The following is a 24,781-nucleotide window of genomic DNA, read 5'->3' as shown; positions in this document are numbered from 1 at the left end:
CTGAGCTGAGCTCTCCCTGCAAGCTGAGTGTTATCTCCCCTCCCCCATGCGCAGATTCAAAACATGCGGAAATGGCTCCCTCTGCTGGCTGTAGTCTTTAGCCTCTGGGCAAACATTCCTCCTATGATGCAAAAATCGTCAATTTGCATCATAGGAGGAATTTTTCCAGAAATAAAATGCATAAATCTCTTGTCTCAGGGAGATATGAGGGGGGAAAGCACAACAATTTGAATATACTCCAGGGTTTCTACTGATACAAAGCCATATGCTAATCGCTGAAGTAACCCTTTAAGAATGAGATCATATTAATGAATACGAATTAACCACCAATTAGTGACATTGTAAAATAGTTACAAACTGCCATGAATGTGTTGGGAAAAAAACATAAAAAAACCTAGGCTTGTTTATGTTGTTGTTTTAAGCAAGGAATACCATATCTGAGTATTATAAAGTTTTTTTCCCACTTTCTTACAGATTATTTTCACAACTGCACAAAAAGTAATAATGGGAAATCAGTGGTAAATACGCAGAGATATGAAAGCAAACGCCAATATATATTTTGCTCTGCTCGGACTTAGAGGATCCAGATAAACAACATTAAAGAATGATGTGGACGATGAGGAAAAGCCACTGGCCTCAATATAAAAGATTGAAACTGGTCATCATTTCACTTGACTGTGCTAGCCTTTAACCCCTCAGAAAAACAGAGGGGAGATGCCTTCTGATGGAGTCACAGACAGAAAGGTCTAAGATAACTCAATACTGTAACCTTTATCAACAATAAAATACATCTACAGATGCTGGAGTGAATCATGGGTGAAATTCTGACCTAAAACTCAAAAAAAGGCACAGATGAACACTGAAATGTATGAAAATATTTTACAAAACTAGAGTTTCCATTTTAAAATCCATTCTCTTGCGCCTGATTTTGAGTCTGGTTCCTTGACAACAGAACAATTCTGACAGAATTAGTGATGCTTTGGCATGATGTTTGTCTGTGTTAGAGATAGCAATTGCAGAGGGATCTAAACATTTAGATATGAGCATTTAGATATGGACAAGTATATCTGTTGATCATATTGGTGTAAACAGGTGTCTTCTGGAATAAAGTTTCTCAAGGAGATCTTTGTGTATCACTTATGATGTCTGTGAAAAAGACAATTAAAGTGCTGAAGACAATGCTAAAGCAGAAACATAGGCCAAGAGAATCTTATAGCTTGGGTATGGAACAAAAACCTAGGCCACTGAAATGAACCGTTTTTAAATAATCTGGTATCCAAACTGTTACTTTAGACTGCTCCTGCAAGTTTCCATTGTCACAATTCATTTGGGTCTATCACATCACAGAATTCTCCTGCAATCCGATCCTTCTTTAAGACATCACACGTTTCTTTGTCTCTACTTTGCACCTCCGATACCACTTTCAAGAGTTCAGGAGAGGTAAAGGAGAAGTCACGGAACTCGTCCTGACTGATGGATGGGATGATGTCGTCATCAATGGGCGTAAGAGTAGGCTCCTCTTGAGTGAAGTCTGGATCAAAATTATTCACGTCTTCTGCAGTTTTCTGGGGATTTTAGATTTTAAAATATAAATGTATAAATCTGCATTTACATTTACAGTAAATTTCAATTTGCGAGTTTGTGTGCCCATATAATCTTAGTGAAAGTGGTAAACAGATTTGGCTTGCTGTCTGCTATAGAGGGCTTCGGAGAGGATATTCTACCAGAGCTGCGATTGCCCCCCTATAACAGGCAAAGTTGAATGAATGAAATAATTAATTAATTAATGAGTCATTTATATAGCGCTTTCATATGTACTACTGTACACCCCAAAGAGCTTTACAATTGTGTCAGGGATCTCTCCTCAACCACCATTAGTGTGGAGATGCTGTAGGAACTAAAAAGGGGAAGAGGTAAGCTGCTGTTTTTATACTATGGTATTTATTGAAAGATTAGATGGGCATACTCCTCCCGAAATTACGTTTAATAACTTCACTTCTACATTTTTACTCACAATTCTTGGCTTGAAAGGTGGGTCAAGCTCTCGCTGGTTTAGTTTGTCCCAGTCAATGCCAGTAAAAAATGCATGATTGGTTACAGCCGTCTCTCCACCCTCTGCAGCCACACAGCCCAGACGGCGGGATGGATTCTTTGTCAGAAACTGTGCAAAATAAAGCCCAAAAATTGTCATCATGCATATGTCTGTAAAAATGCATCTGTTTTAAATGTGAAAGCCAATGCACACTAGATACTGTATACATGTGCTGGTCATATAATTAGAATATCATCAAAAAGTTGATTTATTTCACAAATTCCATTCAAAAAGTGAAACTTGTATATTTATTACACACAGACTGATATATTTCAAATGTTTATTTCTTTTACTTTTGATGATGATAACTGACAACTAAGGAAAATCCCAAATTCAGTATATCAGAAAATTACAATATTGTGGAAAGGTTCAATATTGAGTGGGACACCTGGTGCCTCAGTCTAGTTCTGTAGGCTACACAATCATGGGGAAGACTGCTGACTTGACAGTTGTCCAAAAGCAACCATTGACTCCTTGCACAATGAGGACAAGACACAAAAGTTCATTGCAAAAAGAGGCTGGTTGTTCACAGATCTCTGTGTCCAATCACATTAATAGTCAGACAAAGGGAAGGAAAAGATGTGGTAGAAAAAAAGTGTACAAGCAATAGGGATAACCACACCCTGGAGAGGATAGTGAAACAAAACTTTTTCCAAAATGTGGGAGAGATTCACAAAGAGTGGACTGCAGCTGTAGTCAGTGCTTTAAGAACCACTACGCACAGCTGTATGCAAGACTTGGGTTTCAGCTGTCGTATTCCTTGTGTCAAGCCACTCTTGAACAACAGACAGCGTCAGAAGCGTGTCGCCTGGGCTAAAGACAAAACGGAATGCTGAGTGGTCCAATGTTATGTTCTCTGATGAAAGTAAATTTTGCATTTCCTTTGAAAATCAGGGTCCCAGTGTCTGGAGGAAGAGAGGAGAGGCACTTTGCTTGAGGTCCAGTGTAAAGTTTCCACATTCAGTGATGGTTTGGGGTGCCATGTCATCTGTTGGTTTTTGTCCACTGTGTTTTCTGAGGTCAAAGCAGCCATATACCAGGAAGTTTTAGAGCACTTTATGCCTTGGTACCACACACCGTGCCAAAGCAGCCAGTACCTGGTTTAAGGACCATGCTATCCCTGTTCTTAATTGGCCAGCAAACTCCCCTGACCTTAAACTCATAGAAAATCTATGGGATATTGTGAAGAGGAAGATGCGATATGGCAGACCCAACAATGCAGAAGAACTGAAGACCACTATCAGACCAACCTTGACTCTCATAACCCAAACAGTGCCACAGACTGGTCGACTCCATGCCACGCCGCATTGCTGCAGTAATTCAGGCAAAAAGAGCCCCAACAAAGTATTGAGTGCTCTCCATACTCATACTTTCATATTCATACTTTTAAGTTGGCCAAGATTTCTAAAAATCCTTTCTTTGTATTGGTCTTAAGTAATATTCAACATTTTCTGAGATACTGAATTTGGGATTTTCCTTAGTTGTCAGTTATAATCATCAGAATGAATAGAAATTAACATTTGAAATATATCAGTCTGTGTGTAATGAATGAATATAATATTCAAGTTTCACTTTTTGAATGGAATTAGTTAAATAAATCAACTTGTTGATGATATTCTAATAATATGACCAGCACCTGTATATCAGTTTATTTTTCTAAAAACAAAATCATATTCAAAAAATAAAAAGAAAGTGCCCAAAGCTATTGAATATTGTGAATCAGATCCCCATAGTAAGATTAAGTAATCAGATTCAACTTCTGCAAGGACGTGTATATAACAACACTAAACACAAACTCTTGTGAGAGTTTGTGTTTAGAGTATCAATGTAAAATATAAAATATAACAAATCAGATTAAAAATACAATGAAATAAACTCCATCTAAAACGTACACACACACCGGGTAAATCTGACACCCATTAGGAAGCGCAGCTGGGTACCATATGTCATCGGCTACAAACAACGTTTGTTCAGAGGGATCATCTAGTTTATACTGAACAAAAACAACAAAACAATATAGCTGATATTAAAATGTAATACTATTTTGTCTAAATTAATAAAATACTAGAAGAATCTATTTTAAGTGAATTTAGGCATAATGTGCATGAACTACAATTTGTTAACTTTGATTTACTAAAGATTACATTTAACAGCATAAATTATTTATTATAGTGTTTTAAGATTAAATTAGTTTTTTTAAGAAAAAAGGATATACCACATTATTAAATATCAGGTTGATACTGATTAATATAAAGTTTAAAAAAAAATTTTTTATATATATATTGCTCGATAACCTATATGGTATATTGTCTATTGTTTTTTACAGTGGTTCATGTATATTTCTGGGCCATCTACGTCAGATAGCAGTGCAACAGAGCTGAGATCTGCCATTCCAAAAATAGAATGCTCTTTAGCCACTCTATTGATCCATTCGTTGACTCTTGTGAGTCAATATCATGCTGGATCACCCAGGTTTTCGGTAGTTTTCATCCCAGGCAAATATTGTGACATTCTGCTGTTTAATTTCCAGATTCAACTGGGAATTTATTGGTCCTTCAATAACTGCATGTTACTCTAAGGGTGAAACAATCATCCCCAGCAATATTGCCAGTACTATATTTCACATTGAAGGCAAACACTATAGAGTGAGAGCAGGGGGTTGTGAGCCTGTGTACATTTGACGTGAAGAGTCTTTATTTTTAGCTAGTCATGTGAGAGCAGTGGATTGTGGATTGAGGCTAAATATAGTTATGTAAGAGGGACAGAGAGGGATCAGATGGGAGGTATTTACTGTTTACTGATGTTCATTGTTGCATGAATTGACAGTTTAATTCACACCATATGCCTCCCACCAATCAGAGCATAAGCAGACACTGCTCTGTTCAAGTCAATTCATGTCTTTATGAATCCAGGACTCTTAAGCAAACATTGAGCAGCTCACCCCTTTCAGTATGTCCACGGCATTTGTGCCGAGCCAAGACGCGTAGATGATCTCTTCTGTCAGGATGGACTCAAAAAGGTCATCCTCATTCTCTGCCTCAAAGGGGGCATGGCCAGATAGCATCTCATACAAAAGCACACCGAGAGCCCACCAATCAACCGACGGCCCGTAAAGCATCTCCTGAAGGATCTATAGGACCATATAAAAATCACATTTAGGTCATCCTACCATCTTTCTCTTTCTCTCTCCTACACCTTGATCACACATTTCTATTATATTATCACACGAGTAGCTACGCATTATGCCTGGACAGTATATCAACATGCCTGTGATTCGGCCGTAGGTAATCCCAGCATGCTGATATACAGCCATATTACACGGCTATGTAATGTGATATTGCGTTTATAACTCACTCATAAAGACATACTAATGGCATAATAATGTAACTTTCACTGAAGTCCCTATGATCACTTCTCAATAATTTGACTTATTTATATAAAATAATATTTATTGAACAATATTATTTGAATTAAAAATTATAGCAATTATAAAAGACAATAGGAATTAAACACAAACAAACAATTCAGGCCCAAATCGATTTGCTTTTAGAAAAAGTAATAGATTAATAAGACCAAAAATTGCCCATTTGATCCCCCAAAGTATGTGTACATGTTTTACCACCATCTACATACGAGCCAGCAACATATTCCAGAAGGGCTGAACGAAATTAAGCTGCATTCGGCCAGTACATGAGAGCTAAATCACTGCTGTCAGTCTGGAGCTCACACCTGCTAAAGTGTCTAAATTGTAAAATAGGTGCTATGTTTATATGAGAGTCACATATTTGAGGTCTAAATAGCTAGTCTCGCCTAAAAAAGGGGGAAAAGCTCTTAAAAATACATGCCGTGACACAAAAAAATGGTGGATTTGCTCAAATGCCATGAATCTATTAAATTTGAGAACCAGACAAACTTTTGCATAAATTATATGTTATTTTACTTGTTATTATATAAATGAGATGCAACTAAAATATTATACATTTTTCTTAAATCTAATATTTACATTTATTTTATTGCAGCTTCATTTCAACGAACGAAAACTATTTTCAATAGTGTAAACGATTGCAACACTGTAAATTAAAGCTGCTGTCCGTAACTTTTTTTGTGTTCAAGATTTGCAAAAATTATATAATGAGAATGTACAACATGAATCCATTTTCCAAACCGTGTTTTTGTCTTACCTTGAATCATTATGGTACACTTATAATACGTATTTATATTGGGACTATTTCAGGCCAGACTGGTAGGTACCGCTGCAATGTTCTTCTGCAAGATGCATGCAGTTCTGTTTATTAACCACTAGAGTGCAAAAAGTTACCAACTGCAGCTTTAAATTTTTATTTATAATTAAGCAGAACAGAAAAAATGGCTGATCACGCACTGAATCCAAAAAAGACTTAACTCTAGAAAACTACTAAATTTATTTTTATCAATTGCATGGTGCGATAAAGTGCCATTTTAGGAGCCCTGAGGACAGCAATCTGCTGAAACGTCTGTTTATGCTCCTCTGTTTTTAACTCACTTGCACTTTGCACTTTATTGCACCACGCAATTGGTAAAGACTTGAAAGACTAGGAAAGTCTACTGGTTTCCTAGACTTAAGTCTTCTTTGGAATCAGTGTGCTGTCAACCATTTCTTCTGTTCTGGTTAAGTTTACCAATTTGGCACCTGAGAGAGAATCTTTCCAACTGAAGAGCGCAACAACTCTTTAATCTATAGTTAATAAATGTCTGTTAATTACATCAAAGTCAAAAAAGGATCCATATTTGTGTTATGTATGCCATAGAAATAAAACATTTCAGTGAATGTGAACCGCTCTGAGCAGAATCTCTGAGTTGGCATCTGATTAATTCTAGCATAAACAGAATCGGAATGACTTTGTGATGCATAATTTTGTGTGTATTTTAGACAGCCGTTGCTTACAAGATAAAATGTCATGGAGTGTTTGAATCACCTCTGGAGCAATGTAATCTGGAGTTCCACAGAAGGTACCCGTGACAACACCCTCAAATATTCCCTCCTTGCACATGCCAAAATCAGCCAGTTTACAATGACCATCCTTATCCAGCAGAACATTATCCAACTTCAGATCCCTGAAATAACACACAAACACATATACCAACATGTCCAGATTCATACCATTATGGCAGGCACAGAGAGAGAGAGAGAGAGAGAGAGAGAGAGAGAGAGAGAGAGAGAGAGAGAGAGAGAGAGAGAGAGAGAGAGAGAGAGAGAGAGAGAGAGAGAGAGAGAGAGAGAGAGAGAGAGAGAGAGAGAGAGAGAGAGAGAATAATGTGTTAATATTTTTGTTTACTTGGTAAATCACTTCCTTCTTAAAAAAATACAAATGGAATTTCATTTCAAAATGGTTATTTACCTCTTACATACACATACATTCAAAATAATGTTTATTCTTTATCATAAATTTCACATTCAGCCCACAGAAATTTGCACGAGCGCTGAGAATTTTCCATTTGCCATGTAAGTCAACTCATATGTGCTGGTGCTGTTTCCCAGTCAAAGCAGTAAAGCACTACAGCTTTAAAGGTCCATGCGGATAAAGGTTTGTAATAATGGAAACGCAGAGGTTAAAAAAAGGTCTTATAGTGTAAAAAACCCTCAGAAGACACAGAAGTGGCAATTAATAAGGAAGTGGAAGGGAAAGATTTCAGAGAATTCACAGAACAGGATAGTTCTACCAAGAAACTACATTTGACATCATTTGCTTACCCTCATGCTGTTCCAAATGAATTTAAATGAAGAATGAATGCTGATGAAGATCAGGGATAGCAGTAGTTTGGAAAAGGGTAGCTTGAACATTCAACTAAACTTCCTCTTTTGTGTTCCATTGAAGAAAGTGTTTGGAACATCATAACGTGAGCAAATGATGCCAGAATTGTCTATTTGGATGAATTATCGTGCCTTTGTGTGCATCTAACCTGTATATAATCCCCTTGCTGTGAAGAAATATGAGAGCAGACGTGATCTCCGCTGTGTAGAATTGGGCTCTGTTCTCCTCAAACTTTCTGGATTTCTGAATATGAAACATCAGATCTCCTCCATTTACAAACTCCATTACAAAAAACAGACGCTCCTGTAAAAGGATTAAGAAGTTAAGATAAAGATACGGCTACAAGACAACAATAAACACTAGATTACCACCAACAACATCAGGAAATCCAGCTACTTATAGGGAGTCTTCTGGAGCAGTTTTCAAACCAACCAGATGCATGTCTGAGCTATTAGAAGATTCACGGGAGAGCAAGAGGAAGCAGAAACATAAATACTGTTTAGTCAGCAAAGAAGACTGCAGGAAACACAGGATTATGGGATTGTGAGGGTTGGAAGTGATCTAAAATGAAAAGCATCATAAGTTTGAATTGACAGCATGCTTGAGTTCAGCATGGCCTACATATCAAACTCAGACCGCACAACCAGTGACCACCCACAGTCAGTTTACGGACCACATGATGCATGTTGCACACAAAACTGGAAAGCACTTGTGAAAAGCAATAATTTTCCATTTGTGGAATAATCCGTAGGGTAAGATGTGGGAACTTTCCTCTTTAACAGTGCACATTTACTGTGAAACTGGCCATATTTGGATATGACTTTAGCATGTAGGCTACAGGATAATCATTATGCATAATCCAAAATATTAAAGGAAAATGCCAAATTAAAATAAAAAAAAATCTGTAAGAAACAAAATATGATAGGGCTATTTTATCCCAAATACTGGGACAAGTAGTCCACCAGAGAAAATTGCACTTAAAAATTCTGTCATTACTCACGTTCATGTCGTTCCAAACCCATAAGACTTTCATTCATCTTTTTAATGAAGTCTGAGAACTTTCTGTCCCATCATTGACAGCCGTTGCAACAACCACTTTCAAGTCCCAGAAAGGTAGTCAGACATCATGAAAATTAATTCATGCAAATCCAATGACTTAAAAGGTTAGTTCACCAAAAAATGAAATTGATGTCATTAATGACTCACCCTAATGTCGTTCCACACCCGTAAGACCTCCGTTCATCTTCAGAACGCAGTTTAAGATATTTTATATTTTAGTCCGAGAGCATATGCAGTCAATGCACACTTTACTGTCCATGTCCAGAAAGGGAATAAAAACATCATCAAAGTAGTCCATATGGGACATCAGTCGTTAATTAGAATCTCTTGAAGCATCAAAAAATACATTTTGGTCCAAAAATAACAAAAATTACGATTTTATTCAGCTTCAGTCTTCTCTTCTGCTGGTTAATCTTAAACTGGTTTCTGAAAATGAACGGAGGTCTTACGGGTGTGGAACGACATTAGGGTGAGGGTGATCAATTTCATTTTTTGGTGAACTAACCCTCTAACCTCAATTTTATAAGGCAACACAAGTGTTTACAAAAAAAGCACAATTTATCACTTTAATTTACAAAATACTCATCTCCAAGGCGTGTTCATGAGAGCATCATAATGCATGCATGTTGTGTTGATGCGAAAGCAGACAGTGTGGTATGAACGTGCATTAGAGATTAATATCTTGTAAATAAAATGGTAAATTGTGAAGCACTTGCCTCACTTCATAAAACTGAAGTAAAACCACTAAAGCTTTATGATGTCTTTATTATCTTTCTGGGGCTTGAATGTGGTAGTTGTGTAGCCTAAAAGATCTTCCTTTGTGTTGTGAAGATGAATACAAGTCTTATGGGTTTCGAATGACATGAGGGTGAGTAATTAAAGACAGAATTGTCATTTTTGGGTGAAATAACCATAATGGACTGTGGTCAGACATTTACTTCCTAAGTAAACAGTTTTTCACTAGGATATGCAGCGTGGACCAGATTTGGACTAGCAAAACCGGCATGACCCGTCCACTAAGGACTAAACCCATCACGGACGAACACAATTACTGTGAAACAGTCCCACACACACCGCAGGCCCTCTGAGATCATCGATTTTCACAGCCACATTGCATTGCTATCTCATTTAACCTGGCCCCAGAGGGTCATGAGAGTGCTTTGTATCTCGCTCACGTGTGGAGGTTTAAGAGATTGATTGTGTGTGTCAGGGCTGTGACGGATCACAGAAAAAAAATGGTTCATAAATTCCTTTAATCATTACAATTACACTGTACACACATCAGCGAGTCCTTGAGGATGTTCCTGTACATCCATGTCCACGTGAACTCAGCAGTAATAAATCCTGAGAGGTCATCATGTCATATCTGTTCTGCTGGAATGAACATGAAACTTTAAATCCTTCAGCAATCAGTGCGCGTGGGCACAAACCTTTGTTAAAACCTTGTGTACACTTAAGGTAGAGTAAGTAAATGCAACACTGTAACCAAATGAAAGAGCGTGTATAACATTTCGAATGGGTCTGTATGATTGTAAAAGCTTTAAAAACTAGGTTAGTGGATTCAGTGACCTGTAAATTATTCTACATGCTTCAAGCAAAACATGCAAGGAGATTACAGTGGACATCTGACCTCTCACAACATACAAAGAGGAAACTACTCATACACAGAAAATGCAAAGTAAAATGTAACCCAGACTTGTGCTTAATCCTCTACTGCCACCTACTGATGTTGTGAAAAACAACGTGTGTGTGTGTGTTTGTGTGTGTGGGGTGTCTCACCGGTGTCTGGAAGCAGCAGAAGAGCTGAGTGAGGTACGGGTGAGAGGAAGCGAGGGATAACACACGTTTTTCTGTCATAGTGCACTCCACATCATCATCCTGCAGTATGATGTCTTTCTTCAAGACCTTCACCGCAAACACTTGATCTGAATTGTTCAACCGGACCAGCATCACCTATTTACACACCGCATCAACAGCATGACTTAAAAGCATGTGGGGTATCTTTTTACTTTAATTTGTAAGTGAATAATTTACTCTGATTTGTGGCACAAAAAAACGAATATTTTAATATGAAAAAACTTTTAAACATTAGGTGAGATTGAGTAAGATTGGTAAATATTATTATATAATTTAAGCAGGCGAGTGACTGTAGCATGTCATTTATTTCACATAAGGGTAAAAAATAAAATCACATTGGAATTGTTTTTAACAAGGAAACACAATCACATTGGAATCGTGTGAATCTGTGTGTAACAAATAGTCTGCAAACTTTGTACAAACTGAAGTTGAAATAAAAAGGAATAATCTTGAGCACAGACCTTGCCAAAGCTGCCTTTTCCCAACACTTGAAGAAGTGTGAAGTTGGAGATTCCCACTTTCAAACTCTTCTCTTTTTTCAAATCCCCTCGAACTCCTCTCACACTCAACGTCCGGGACTGAGTGTCCATACCTGCGAGACCCTGAGAAGAGAAAGAACAAGTGATTTTTTTTTCTTCTATAGACTTCATTACATTATTACTTGTTCAGTGCTATACATTTTTATCTTTCACTGCTTTTCTGTTGATGGTCTTGTGCTACTTCCCTTAATTTATTTGATTACTTCCCTAAAGTCTTATTTTGCCCTATTTTCACTGCATGCAGCCAAGTGAAAAGTACAGTTACAGTAAGTGCGATGTCAATAAAGCACAAAAAAAACCTAAACAGAGAGATCACGTTTCACTTCCTACAAGATTGTGCACATGCGTGTATTTAACGTACCACAGAGTTGCGTTTGGTCATTCCTCCTGGCTGAAGGCCCATTTCTGCCAGTTTATTGGCCAGTTCTACATTGTTGACTCCACAATTTGGCGCAACATTTCCCTTACAACGGATATGGACGTTCATTTTACAAACTACAAAAGTAAAAACAACAACTAGATGAGCATCACAACAGTATGACAAATAGTAATGGATGGATTTCTGAGAAATAAGGAGTGGAGACAAAAAAAAAAAGAAATGAGTACTTTTGCAGTGCAATCCTTGCTTTACGATTCCCCACAGCAAAGAGCCACAGTGGTCACAGAAGGTAGGAACCTTATAATTGTGAATGCTGAACTTATGGGGAATGTTTATACTGAAACCCTGATTTGTAGTCTGTAATGACAAGGAAAATTTTCATTAACATAAGTTTTTATTTATTCATTTCAGCAATTCTTCTTCTGACTAGCAGGTGGCGAAATAGTCTGTGTTTATCAGGATACAGCCATTAGTCATTTCTCTGTAATTCTACAGGCAACATTTAAGAAATGTAAATAGATGAGAAAAGCAAACCCAGATCAAACCATCTTACGAAAATCCCCCCACACAAAAAAAATGGACTACAAATGTATTTTAGTGTTAGGGTTGCGTGTTACCTGTTCCTTGGCAGGTTTCTTCATGCGTGGACACACCGTAACCACAAACTGATGGCATCGCTTGTGTACCACACAGGTGCACACTAACACAAACACACACACACACACACAAGTTAACAAGTTAATTATAACATACTTTTCAATCAGTGTAAACACAGATAATATTAATTAACGTGGAGACAGTGGGTCTACTCACCTTGACATTGGTAGCCCTGTTTTCCAAAAACACCCCTGGAGCATGAAGAAAACACACAATGTTTGTGAAAAGTGTGTGCAGTTATATTTGTACACAAACTTCCCTGTAAAACACTTTTTACATAATAGACCCTAGTTATATTATGTGCAATTTTTGATTATAATAATAAACTTTGTTTGTATAGAAAAGCATTTCATATAAAGTAAAAAAAAAAATGCCATTAAAAGTTCAGATGGCATTCTGATGTCACCGACTCAAATGTTAAAAAAAAAACTAAGTTGTAGGAATACACACCAGTAGGATGTCTCTGTCACACTGTGTGTTTGTTTATTCAATATTTTAACGTGATTATGCTTTAAGCTACTTGTCTGGCTATTATCAGACCAAGCTCAATTTAAGATTGAACATTGGTCTGGGGAGTCTGCTCTGTATTGTCTACAAGAGGCGTGATCAGCTGGCATTATTCAAATTAATCTGTACGCAAATAGATAGTCCTTCAACCAATCAGACCACAAGATGCGTGATTAACAGGCAACGACTCATCGTTTCTTTATCTGTCTTTGTATTAAACCTGCCCATAACGTGCCAGATGGATAAGCCAGTCTGTGATTGGTTCCCGCAAAAGTGTAACAGAAGCAGTAGAGATTAATGTACAGTTTCCAGACTGAGTTGACCGACGAAAATAAATGGCCGGCCGATCAGGCTGAGTTTACCCAGTCTATTCAGCTACCAGTAAATGTGTAACATTCTCAGGGGTATACATTCTTCTTAGCGTTTAAATTCATTCTGCAGATTTCCCCTTTAACTTCAGTGCAGAAACTCAATGTTTACATAAAAACGGTCAATTTGTTATTTAGATAATGCTGTCATTAAAAAACCCTAACAGTAACCTCATTACAGGGATATGCAGATGAATATAAATATCTTGCTCAAGGACTCATGCGCACACATCGTGAGGTTTTTAACATGTACACATGAAGTTGCGTGGTTTAAAACTCACAAAAAAATTGTTAATTTAAAAAATGATTGTGTTAAAAAAAAAGATGTGCGTGTACGTGTTACCATATGAATTCTTTGCAGTGGAAGCAGAATGTTGGTTGCTTTAGGAAGGTTGACATGAACTTGTGCCCGTTCACTTGGTGAATCTTCCTTCGAACTGCCTGCTGCCGTTTTCGATTAAATTCTTTATAGGAACGTTCATTTCCTCCAGTGTCATCTGAACGCAGAGATATGGGGAAAATGTTAATTGCTTCATGAATAATGATGCATGATCTTTTTAGAAATTCATACGCATTTCCTCTATTGCAGTGTAACGTTATTTTAAATATGTGAGGAGGAAGAGTGACAGATTACAAGCCCCCAGTTCAGTGGTATTATTAAGTGGTCTATTCTCTGCAGGCCTAACCACAGGCCTTTAAAGGAAACTAGCTTTACACCCTCCTGCACAGTGTGAGCGATTCACACGTAGCGTACACTTCATGCATAAGATGCTCTGACAGATGTTGATTAAAAAAATCCTGTGACTGAAGGTGGCTTTGTCTGTCTTAGAGCACTACCAACATGTGTTGACAAGTCTGGTATCAGTTTAACAGTGAACCGATATCTCAACAGAAAGGGGAGGAAATTAGGGTTCCTTCTTTTAGAGAAGTGTGTGTTTGTGTTTGCATCATCATCACAGCCTTGATCAAAAATAATTTTATATTTTTCATTTTACTCCCTCAGGGGCTTATGCAACGCCTCTATGTTCAAGTCCAAGCAAAGCCAGACTGACTGTCGAATCCATGTTTTTAAATGACACCCAGTAAAAGTTCTACTTCTTCATAAAGAAATTTAAAAGAAAAAGAAACCAAGACAGAAAGGAAGTGCTATGCAAAAGAGAGAGGAGAGACTTACCGTCTATAAATGTGCCTGTGAGAGTTACCAGGATGTAGACCTTACCCTCTGGTTCAAGGTCAACCTGCAACACAACAACAAGATTTGTTTTTAAATTAGATTAGATATAACTTTACACACTAAAGTTAGATACTTAAGATACTAAATTTATTCTCACATTAACTATTAACATTAAATATATAAAAATTTGAAGTTAAAGTGATCACACACGTAAAAAATAACACACATAGAGGTATGCCGAAACAAACATTAAACTTATTTAGCTTATATTTTACAGTTATTTGTGAATAATTTTTGGACAAAGAAAGAACTATATACTAAAAATAAATTTAGTCAATGACTACAGAAATTCCAAACACTTTTTTAAGGGGTGGTTGCATGCGATTTCACTTTTTTAACTTTAGTTAGTGTGTAATGTTGATGCTTGAGCATAAACAGTATCTGCACAGCATCTTACAGCGCTGAAAGTTCAATGGAAACGGAGATATTGTCTTTTTAGTTAGTTACGGCAGTTTCTTGCCTACAAAAACGGCCGGTTTGGACTACAACGAGCTTCTTCGTGGGTTGGTGACATCATAAACCCTTGCTAGTCACTGCAGATGTGACTTCTGTGCTGAGTTCCAGTTTGTTTTTATTATGCCCTTCATTCGCGAACTTCCCTCAGTCTCGTTCACTCGGATGTGCATCACTGCTTACATTGCATGAGTGCCCACTACTGGCGGAAACGTTGCAATGGACTGAACTGGAACGCCCTAAGCCCTTGATCATTTGGAATCCACTATGGAGCTGATTTATTTTATTTTCCTTTACGAAATGTTTTAATGCAGCATTCTATATGTATAGGGATGTGTTTGTTAAATATCATAGAGATGTTTGTGGTGGTGTAAATTAAACGCGATATGCGGTAACGTCACAATCGCGTTGCATTGTGGTATATGAAGCTGCATGTAGTGTACATATGAAGTAGACTCACTCACTCGGTCAAAATCGAGGGAGCAAGTGTCTGTCCATATAAACTTGCCTTGTTCACTTCACGAAGTGGAACACACTTCAAAATGGCAGCGGGGATTCCCCCAAGGGGAAGCGCTTAGGGAAGTTCACAAGTGCGTGTCTTAAAGTGGAGTGGAACGCAGCACTGCCCGTAATGGTAAGGGGCGTGGCATTTCCGGACAACCTGTGTTTGGCACTTCAGCCAATAAAAACACATGAAACTACATTTAGCCATCTAACCAATCTAAGACCATTGCGTTTTTCAGAGGGATGGGCTTCATCGGAGCAGGAAGCAAATGAGCCGTTCAAAGGACAGTGGAGACAGGGGTGTAAAATAAAGGTCAAATATAAGGAAAAGATGGTGTTTTTTGAAAAACAGGAGTATTAAGACATTTTATACTGTGCCCCATAAACACAACCAGGCCTAGAAAAAAAACACTTGTATCGAAGACTTTAATATTTTACGATTTTCCCAGGCCTTTTCCCCCTTGACATTTCCAATCCAGGATGGTTGGAACCCTGTTTCAAGTCACGATGATGCATTATTTTGTGTGACTATTTTTTCCCCCTCTATTACATATTCAGGCAAACATACTGAAAGAAATATCTGTGCCACATTTAACCAATCAAGCAAACACTTTCCACAGCAGTTTTACACCACTGAAAATGTAAATGAGGTCAGGCAGAAGTGAAATATTAGAACCGGACACCTTTACTGTAGACGGAAAGACAAACCCGGAAATGGAAAGAGACGGCGAAAGGTAAAGTGCTGTTCATGAGCATGTGGTAAACTCTAGTCTGTAGACAACCGATTCTGTGGGCATGTGTAGACCTGTAAGTAACAGAACTAAACCCTAAATGCTTGTATGTGGGATTTGATGGAATTGTGGGTAAAATAAATGTTGAAGAAAAAACTTTATATAAAGTATATATGTATTTGGATAATATGCTAATCTATGTAAAAATCCCTATATTTAGATTTTTTATCTGTCAGCATAAACTATTTTTGGTACATTTGCAGATAAAATAAATGGAAAATATAAAATATTTATAAAATAAATCTCTGAAGTTCTCACAGAACAATCAGATTTTATAGAAAATTTAAACAATGATTAAATGACTAAACACTGCAAGACGGTGCAAACAGATCTGTAGATATTTCACTTTTATTCATACGTATTTTTTGTTAACTGTAGTAAAACAAGTTAAAAGGTGCTTGTAAGTTTTTGAAGTACCACACATACAACGTACACAATACCGGACACATCACTGAAATAAGTGTCCTGCGATATTGCATGTAAACAGCAGAAACAAGGGAGCAGCCAACCAGCATTTTTTTTTTTTTTTATTATTATTATTTTAAAAAATGTATACAATTATTGAGCCATTCTGAATTTTTAGCCAATCAGAAAAGCCTTTTACCCATCACTCCTTTTGTGCGTTTCGGTTTGCGGATATCAGGTTGGCTAACATCTTTGGAAGATTAGGTTGTGGTGGATAGAGGCTGTGGGGTTAAAGAGGCGGTGGTGCTCTAAATAGAAGTGTTATTTAGCAAAACAGCTGAAATAACAAGAATTTGTTTTTACTTTATTTTGATGGTCCCTTTAACACATTCTGTTGACTATAAGTAATGTCGCACCTACATGTCTACTAACTCTGAGATTAGTAATAGACAGAATAAGTTAGTATAAGTTGACATGTAGTTGCAGAGTTACTTATAGTCACCAGAAGGCTCAAAAGGGACCATCAAAATAAAGTATTACCTAATTTTTGCTTTAGCAACTTCTTTTAAATTCACTAGAATATTTTTTTTTTCACCACTCACATACTTCCTTTCATTTGGTCAGAACTGAAAGCATCCAAATTCACACAAACCGTAAAGAGTCTCTCCAAATTACACAACTTATATTTTATATAATTTTTTTATGCTAGTTTCACTGACTGATAAAATTGCATAACAGAAACTGCTGGATTCCTAAAGGCAGTTCCCATATAAGCTAACGCACACACACAATTGCTTGTGTGTGTTTTGAATGGCAGGTTTTACTACATACCATTTGTCCCAAAAGCCTGAGGCTCTACACAAATATAAATACACACAGGAACATGAGGCTGAACCTTGGCGGTGCAAAATAAATAAATTATATATATATATATATATATATATATATATATATATATATATATATATATATATATATATATATATATATACCCACAGCCCAGACAGAATGAAAGTGGAGTATTATTAATTAGTGGCTGTGTGATCTGCAGCTGCAGAACCTGAGGTCGTGTATCTCTCTGAGTTTGCCTGAAATTCATTTGGAACCCAATCAAAAATTTTCAGATACACACCAGAGTTCAAAAGCTTGTTTTCTTTTAATAAATACATACTGACCCTAAACTTTTAAATAGTACACTTTCATTACTGTAAACTGAAATATCAAACCACCTTGGCACTTAAATGTGTGACACAGATGTCATAGTCAAAACAAAGTAGATTATAGAAGCACAGGGTATTACCTGTACCAATTAATTCATGAACACTTTAGTCTGGGCTGACTAGATGTCCCATTTGTTTCTGGAATTGTTCTGTTTTGAAACCCTTATACTAATATTCCCTGACTTTTTATTTTATTTTATTTTTTACATTTACCCAAGAAACTCGATTTGGTTTTTATCTTGATTGAAATTAATGTTTTAGATGCATATTGCTAGCCTAGAAATCTAGACTCACCCTAGCGGCAGCAAATCTAATTTGTCGGGCCAATCACATCGTGTATAGAGTCGGTGGGTGGGGCTATAATGACGACGGCCGAGTTGCGTTTGCGTGCTTCTAGTAAACACAGAAACTGGCGAACGGCGGTCTTTCGAATCAGCTTTGACCGCGACTCTGGAAGACTTGGAGTTAAGCTTTTCTCTGAGAAAAGAACAAAGAACGGCACTGAAGTCGTTCTTAAAAAGGGAAGATGTGTTCGAAGTTTTGCCGACCACAAATGGCGAATGTTTAATCTATCAACGAGCTCTGTTTCACCTTCGTTGCTCTGGCTGGTTGTAGCTCTATCCTATCGCGTGCAGAGGGAGTTTGAAAGACAACCGTTTATCCCGCCCCTCGGATTGAGCTCTGTCAATGGTGAGTTTCCAGATCAAACATCTTGATGTGGGTCGGTCTTGTCAGGCTAGCATATTGCATCAGTGGCTCTCAACCAAGGGAACCGGGCTCCACTAGGGGACCTCAACAAATTTCCAAGGGGGTCTCAAGATGACTTAAAATCTTTTAAAATAAGACAAAACAAGTACTGAAATAAGATAAAATGACTACAAAATCAAGACATGTTTTATTATTTGTTCTTATTTATTTTTCTAGTAATGTCTAGCTCTAAAATTGTGAGCTGGAGGGATCCACTGGATTGCATGATATTTTAAGCATAGTGTACACAATTCTAATTTATGCATTATGTTTTTTTTTACCTCATATTAATTGATTACATTAAAAAACAAACTTAAAATACATTAATAATTTAAAGGGGTCATGAATTGAGAAATATAATTTTCCTTGAGCTTTTGACATTTAAGAGGTCATCATAGTATAAGAATATTTTGTAAGTTTCAGAACTAAAAACTTGTATTGAAACCAAGCCTAGAGAAGGACTCATTGTGGAATGTGCCTAGAGATAGGTTAAAGACCGCAGAAGAAGATCAACGCCTACTTCATCATTGCAACTTTGGCCCCGCCCACTGTGTTAATTCTAATCTATGATCTATGACCAATGATTCATGTACAGTCAGATGTTCTGTGTGAATCCAAGCAGAGACTAAGCGGCCAACTTCTTAGTAGGATGAAAATCTGTAATTTATAGAAAGTGATCAAAGAATGCTCCCTTTGTAATCACTGAAGCTGTCAATCAAACAGGAGTTTATCAGTGACTGAGTTCAGGGGGGTATTCCAGAAAGAAGGTTATGTGAAATACCCTGGTATGTTTAAGAGTAAGTTCGCGAATAACCTCAACTTTCAGTTCCAAAAACTGAGGTAACTTTCAGGGTATATGAGTAACCATGGCAACTCATAACCTGCTCTGGAGCAAGTTATGTTCCAAGGTTAGTTTGCTCAAGAGGTATTCGGATGAGTTATATAATTGACATAGTTATTAATATAACCAAATTTGTTTCAGTTAAATAATATACAATATTATATATTAATTCTAAAGAATTTGAATAAAAAATAAGTTCAGATGTTAAGGCAATTCAAATATATTTATTATTTATTTTATTGTCATCTCACAATTAGCATCAAGAAAAAAATATAATCCTTATTCTCAGTGAATAAAGATTATTTATTAAAAGAAAACACGGGAGAAAATGATTGCACAACTACCAATATGTGCGATGTGTATTAAGTATGTTATGTAAATCATCATTAAACAAAAGAAGAAGAGGAAGTAGAATGGCGCTCTCGTTTCCATGGGGAATCATGGATTCATCACTCTGTTAAGAATGTCTTGTAAATTAACCAGAAACATACTTTGAGTTGTCTGAACTTACTCCTGTTTTTGGAACCAGCATACCTTAAGTAAGCAAGGTTTGGGTTAATCAAGCAAGAGTTCAAGGTATATGTGACGGTAAGTTAACCTTGCTTTCTGGAATACACCCCTGTGGCCTGTTGCACAAAGCTGGTTTCAGTTGCTACCCAGGTAAGTTCGAGATTAGTTTTAGCTAACTGGTTTTTCGGGCTCAAGAAGGTGGATTAGTTTTTATCAGTGTTCATCAACATGGTAATTTACACTACAGGGCTAACCTGCTCTGGAGCAGGTTTTATTCTGGGTTAGAGATCGCAAACCCAATCTGGACCAATCAGCTGCAAGTAAAGATGCACTAAAGCCACACCCCCTGTATCTCTCATTTCAAATTAAAGCAGTTTATAATGAAAATTGTGGTACTAATTCTTTAAATCCTCTAAAGTCTTTTGGTGCTAATTATTTATTATATTTATATTACATGAATTATAATCACTTTCATATATGTTCATATAAATACTATATTGATTGACAAGTAGCCAAATAGTAAATATAATACATGTAATCATAATTCTTTTAAACAATGTGTATACATTTGAGCTCTTTGTGAACCTATAATTATTATTCATATTTCTTTGATTCACATCATGCACTGATATAGTCAGATATTCTTTCATGTGCTTTCTCAAACTGTCGCTGCAGAAGCAGTGTTTATTCCTGCCTTGTAAACGCATTTCATTTCATCATAATTTTCAAAACGATCTCTCAATCTTCAGAAGTGAATTGCGCCCTCTCTCTTACGAGAAGTGAATCAAACGGACACTGTGATTGGCTGGTTAGTTAATCGCTAACTCTGAATTAAACCGGAGTTGACAGAGAGAGTTTATACCGAGCTTTGAGAAACGGCTGAACTTGATCTAAAACCAGGTTGGATTTATCTGGATTTGTCAACTCTAAACCTACTCTGAAACTCAGAGTTTGTTCAGCTAGCTTCATGCAACAGGCCTCAGGACTCGCACCAAAACTCAAAATAAATCAACAACTCTTTTATTTACAGTGTTTGCACTGTTATTTATTATTAATACTTAGCTATTTCATGTGCAAAGACGTAAGCCAATCATAGTAGTGGGTGTTTACATTGAAGTCTCACAGCAGACACGCTTCAAACTGAGCTTTAAAGAGATAAAAATCAAGGTAGGAAAAACACCTTTTATTTCTAAATTATGACCATTTTTAATGTATAAATCTTACTAACATTATAAGTGCACCTTAGGAAACATTCTAAAATAAAACAATGCAGTTTATAACCCCTAACAAACACTTCCCCTTATACAAAGTTTAACCTAAAATAACCTTGATGCTAACAAAGTGTATGTCAAGAAAGTGTAAAGAAAACATGTTAAAATTTGTCAGGACATGTTAAAACAAGAGGATCGTTCAATCTAAAAATAATATTAATGTGCCCAAGCATTATTGGAAAAGGGAACTAACAGTACTTGGGTTGATTAATAAGGATAAAAGAAGACTTTCACCACTTCTGCTGAGTGCAGGCAAGCCGTGTCGTGTGTTCATGTTTGGCCTGGTCATTGAAATGCTGACACTAAGTGTTTTACAACTACTGTTTTCCTAATGGCCTGCAGCAGTGTTGAGTTAAGACACTTTATGCTCGCTGACATGAACTTGCTCTGAAGGCCGTGTGTAGACATGGAAATTGTGGTGCTAAGACCATAGAAGATGCTAAAACCACAAAGCAAGATGTTTCAGCTGGTCTTAGCTGCAACACTCCAACAGAGAGACCAAATTGAATTGGCTGACTGTGCAATCAGTCAATGTTTGTTTGTATAGCCGAAACAATTTTAGTTGCATTATTTACCTGTTATCACTGTAAAGCTGCTTTGAAACTGCTTTTTGTATTATAAAAAGCACTGTATAAAAAAAGATGGCTTGACTTCCTTTCGTTTACTGATCATGCATCAGCATCTGTGTCTGGAACTGCAATGCACTGTCGGACATATGGGTGTAAGTGTGAAGCCACGCTCGATTGTGGTAGATGATAACACTCATATCTTCTGCTGTTCACAGAGGAAGAATACAACAGCGCAAACCAAACAAGTCTAAAAACAATCAACACAACAGAATACAATAGAACAGAATACACAAAAGAACACAATGCAATACAACAGAGCATGACAAGACAAAGATTCACATCACAATACAAGAGGACGAACAGTGTAAAGTTTGGTTGAAACCACAGAGGGCTGTAACACTTTCTAATGTGTTACTGTAGATACAAAGATTGCACAAAAACCATCAATGTATTATGACTAAACAAGCTAAATAACTTTACAACGTAAACAGTGTGAACATAAGTCGCTTATGTTTTGTGTCTAGTCAAGTCTTTATTTATATAGCGCTTTTACAATGACTGTTTCAAAGCAGCTTCAGAGTGTTAAAATACTGCTACAGAATTTGATTCAGCTGTACAGCCGCTCTGGAGGAAACGGTCATTTCAATTTATCATACAGCAACAATGTGGGCAGATATGTGATATAGTTGATATATTTCATTTAGTAATTCATTTTATGTGGATATTTAGTTGAAAACTTAGATCGAAATTTTCGTGTCCCTAACTGAGCAAGCCAAGCCAAAGGCGACAGTGGCAAGGAACCAAAACCCCATCAAGGGTGCCAGTTCTCCTCTGTCTAGCTATATTTGTTTTTCGTTGCCTTTTGTGTTTTAATTGTGGTTTTGAATTACAATTCCTAATTGTTTACCATAGCATTCCTGCATCTCAAACAGTAAAACATGAGGCCCAGAGAATACAGGAACTGATACAACAAACTATACCTTGAAGTCAATGTATAGCTCTTTGGTCTGCCAAAAGGATGACTGTATATGTACATGAGTCAAAATGTTTGAAAGTAAATGAAAGTTGGTAGGGTGATCGGGGTGGCATCATTAAATAAGTACATTTGATTACCACAACAAATTCATTAAAAAAATGTTTCCAAATAGTGTTCCATTAGACCTGGTAGGGGGGTACATTGTGACAACCGTATTCTTTGTACTTGATATTAAATTTAGGAATATATTACTAAACTGATTATAGTATGCTGACCGTTTATCATCCAACACTATGGTTTTTGTTACGTCTTTAGTGTGCAATTAAGTATAGATCAGATATGCATTTATCATCATTATTAATTACATTCTGACCTTTTTATCAACATGCACTTTTCTACAAACATAACACCCTCGAGCAAACATACCATGTTATTACTTCACTTTTCCAAATATATGATTCAAAGTGCCAGAAACCAACATCATAGCATTCATGTGAAAATTAAATCTCTACCAATTTAAAGTCAATATACATTTTCTCACAATTGTGTTATCAGGCGAACGAGAGACATCTATATGATAAACGTTCCTCACCCATCCTTCAAAAGACTCCTCTCTGTTCGTACTCTTCATCAGATCATCAAACTGCATGGTGCAGTTGGCCACGAAGTCATCGTATCCGATCGGTGCGTCATGAAAAACGGCCAACTCTAATTGCTTGCCGCTGTTGACGTTAACGGAGAACTCCTCGTTATAAGTGGGCATGTTGGTTTTTTGCTTGGTATGCGTCTGTCCGATCTTATACTCGTCCACTTTTATGATAATGTAAGGGTCCATGGTCTGGTTCGCCTTGTTGAACATCACGGCGTGTCGCAGAGCGGTGGTCGTGGGCTTCAGGTCCACTGCCTCGCCGATGCGCAACTTCAGATACCCGTTAAACTTCATGGTGTCCTCTAAACTGGAGACTAGCAAATGGAAGCCTAACTGACTTAGTGAATGGTGGACATTGTATCACTTAAATGGGAAAGTGTAAATGCGCAAAACGCACACCAGTTAAAAGGCTCTGCATCTGAAACAAGTCGCCGTTTGAAACACCTGCTTTGCGGAAGGACTGCGAGGGGGCAGAATAGGGAAGTGAAGGAGTTTACGCATGAGTACGCATCTCGCTCAGGGGATTCAATCATAACAATAACGGGTCCTTTCTGGCTCTTTCTTACTGTTTTAGCTGTTACGCGAGGCATTAAGAGGTCGGCTTTGTAAAGTTCTAATCGACGCTCAAACAATTTGTTGACGTTAAACGCGTGTTAGAGCGATCTTTACTTATAAACTTTTGGAGTATATTTTAAGCGGACAAACTGAGCGAGAATCTTTCCAGATATTTTTCTTTAAACAAAGCCACGGGAGCACCATATTCGAAGTGTACCTGCATGTGGAAATAGGTTAAAAGGGAAAAACACACCTGTTTTATTGCGAGCAAGTGGGAACATCCGCCACCTTTCGGCAGGTTTTTCCTATAGATTTATGTTGTTTATTGGACGCGTGCACCTAGTGGTTTCGTAAAGGAATCCAATTCAAGAGGATTCAATTCCGTTATTTATATAATAATTAGCAAATTACATTTGAAGATATTGTACATAAACTAATTAATAAATAAAAAATATATTTTATATTAAATAAATACTTCTAGGCCTAGGCTACTTAATCTCAAAGGTAGCCTACATATTGTATCTTAGAAAAAGTTCAGCTCACAAAATAGTTTGAAACCTGTTGAAGAACATCACGTTTTTATTAATAGCATAAAGAATTAAATCTGTTACAAAAAAAATAAAAAATAAAATAATAAGTAGGCCTACGTGCGCTATATAAATAGAATATCTAGGCTATTAAACGTAATGTCTGGATACACTTGACTGCATTTACAAATTACAAGTAAGTTTCTCATGATTTTGAAAACCTTTGTTGTAAAGGCTTAAATGCTTAAAATATAGGCTTATTAAGCTATATAATATAAT

The 24,781-nt window shown here is 36.9% G+C and overlaps 1 protein-coding gene across 1 annotated transcript; it reads right to left on the bottom strand.

Annotated features, from left to right (window-relative positions):
* Window positions 1-384: 384 nt before the first annotated feature.
* Window positions 385-24,203, bottom strand: prkcha (protein kinase C, eta, a). Its single transcript, XM_067421336.1, has 14 exons — window positions 23,364-24,203; window positions 14,425-14,488; window positions 13,594-13,747; window positions 12,532-12,566; window positions 12,336-12,418; window positions 11,946-12,075; window positions 11,701-11,834; window positions 11,262-11,402; window positions 10,723-10,896; window positions 8,033-8,187; window positions 7,048-7,186; window positions 5,034-5,222; window positions 2,015-2,161; window positions 385-1,565 (listed from the first exon to the last, which is right to left on the bottom strand). The coding sequence occupies exons 1-14, from the start codon at window positions 23,712-23,714 to the stop codon at window positions 1,317-1,319; spliced, it is 2,145 nt and encodes a 714-aa protein (XP_067277437.1). The 5' UTR covers window positions 23,715-24,203; the 3' UTR covers window positions 385-1,316.
* Between the last annotated feature and the right edge of the window lie 578 nt (window positions 24,204-24,781).

Source organism: Pseudorasbora parva, chromosome 17, assembly GCF_024679245.1.
Source record: "Pseudorasbora parva isolate DD20220531a chromosome 17, ASM2467924v1, whole genome shotgun sequence".
NCBI lineage: Eukaryota > Metazoa > Chordata > Actinopteri > Cypriniformes > Gobionidae > Pseudorasbora > Pseudorasbora parva.
The sequence above is the reverse complement of the archived record's forward strand: the minus strand, read 5'-3'. Positions and strand labels throughout refer to the sequence as shown.

Excerpts from the sequence above, each read along its gene's own strand:
- prkcha (XM_067421336.1), bottom strand. The coding sequence starts at position 23,714 with ATGAAGTTTAACGGGTATCTGAAGTTGCGCATCGGCGAGGCAGTGGAC. Across the intron at positions 12,419-12,531 it reads ACAGGGCTACCAATGTCAAG|TGTGCACCTGTGTGGTACAC; the intron begins GTGAGTAGACCC and ends TGTTTGTGTTAG. Across the intron at positions 5,223-7,047 it reads CAGATTACATTGCTCCAGAG|ATCCTTCAGGAGATGCTTTA; the intron begins GTGATTCAAACA and ends ATGGTCCTATAG.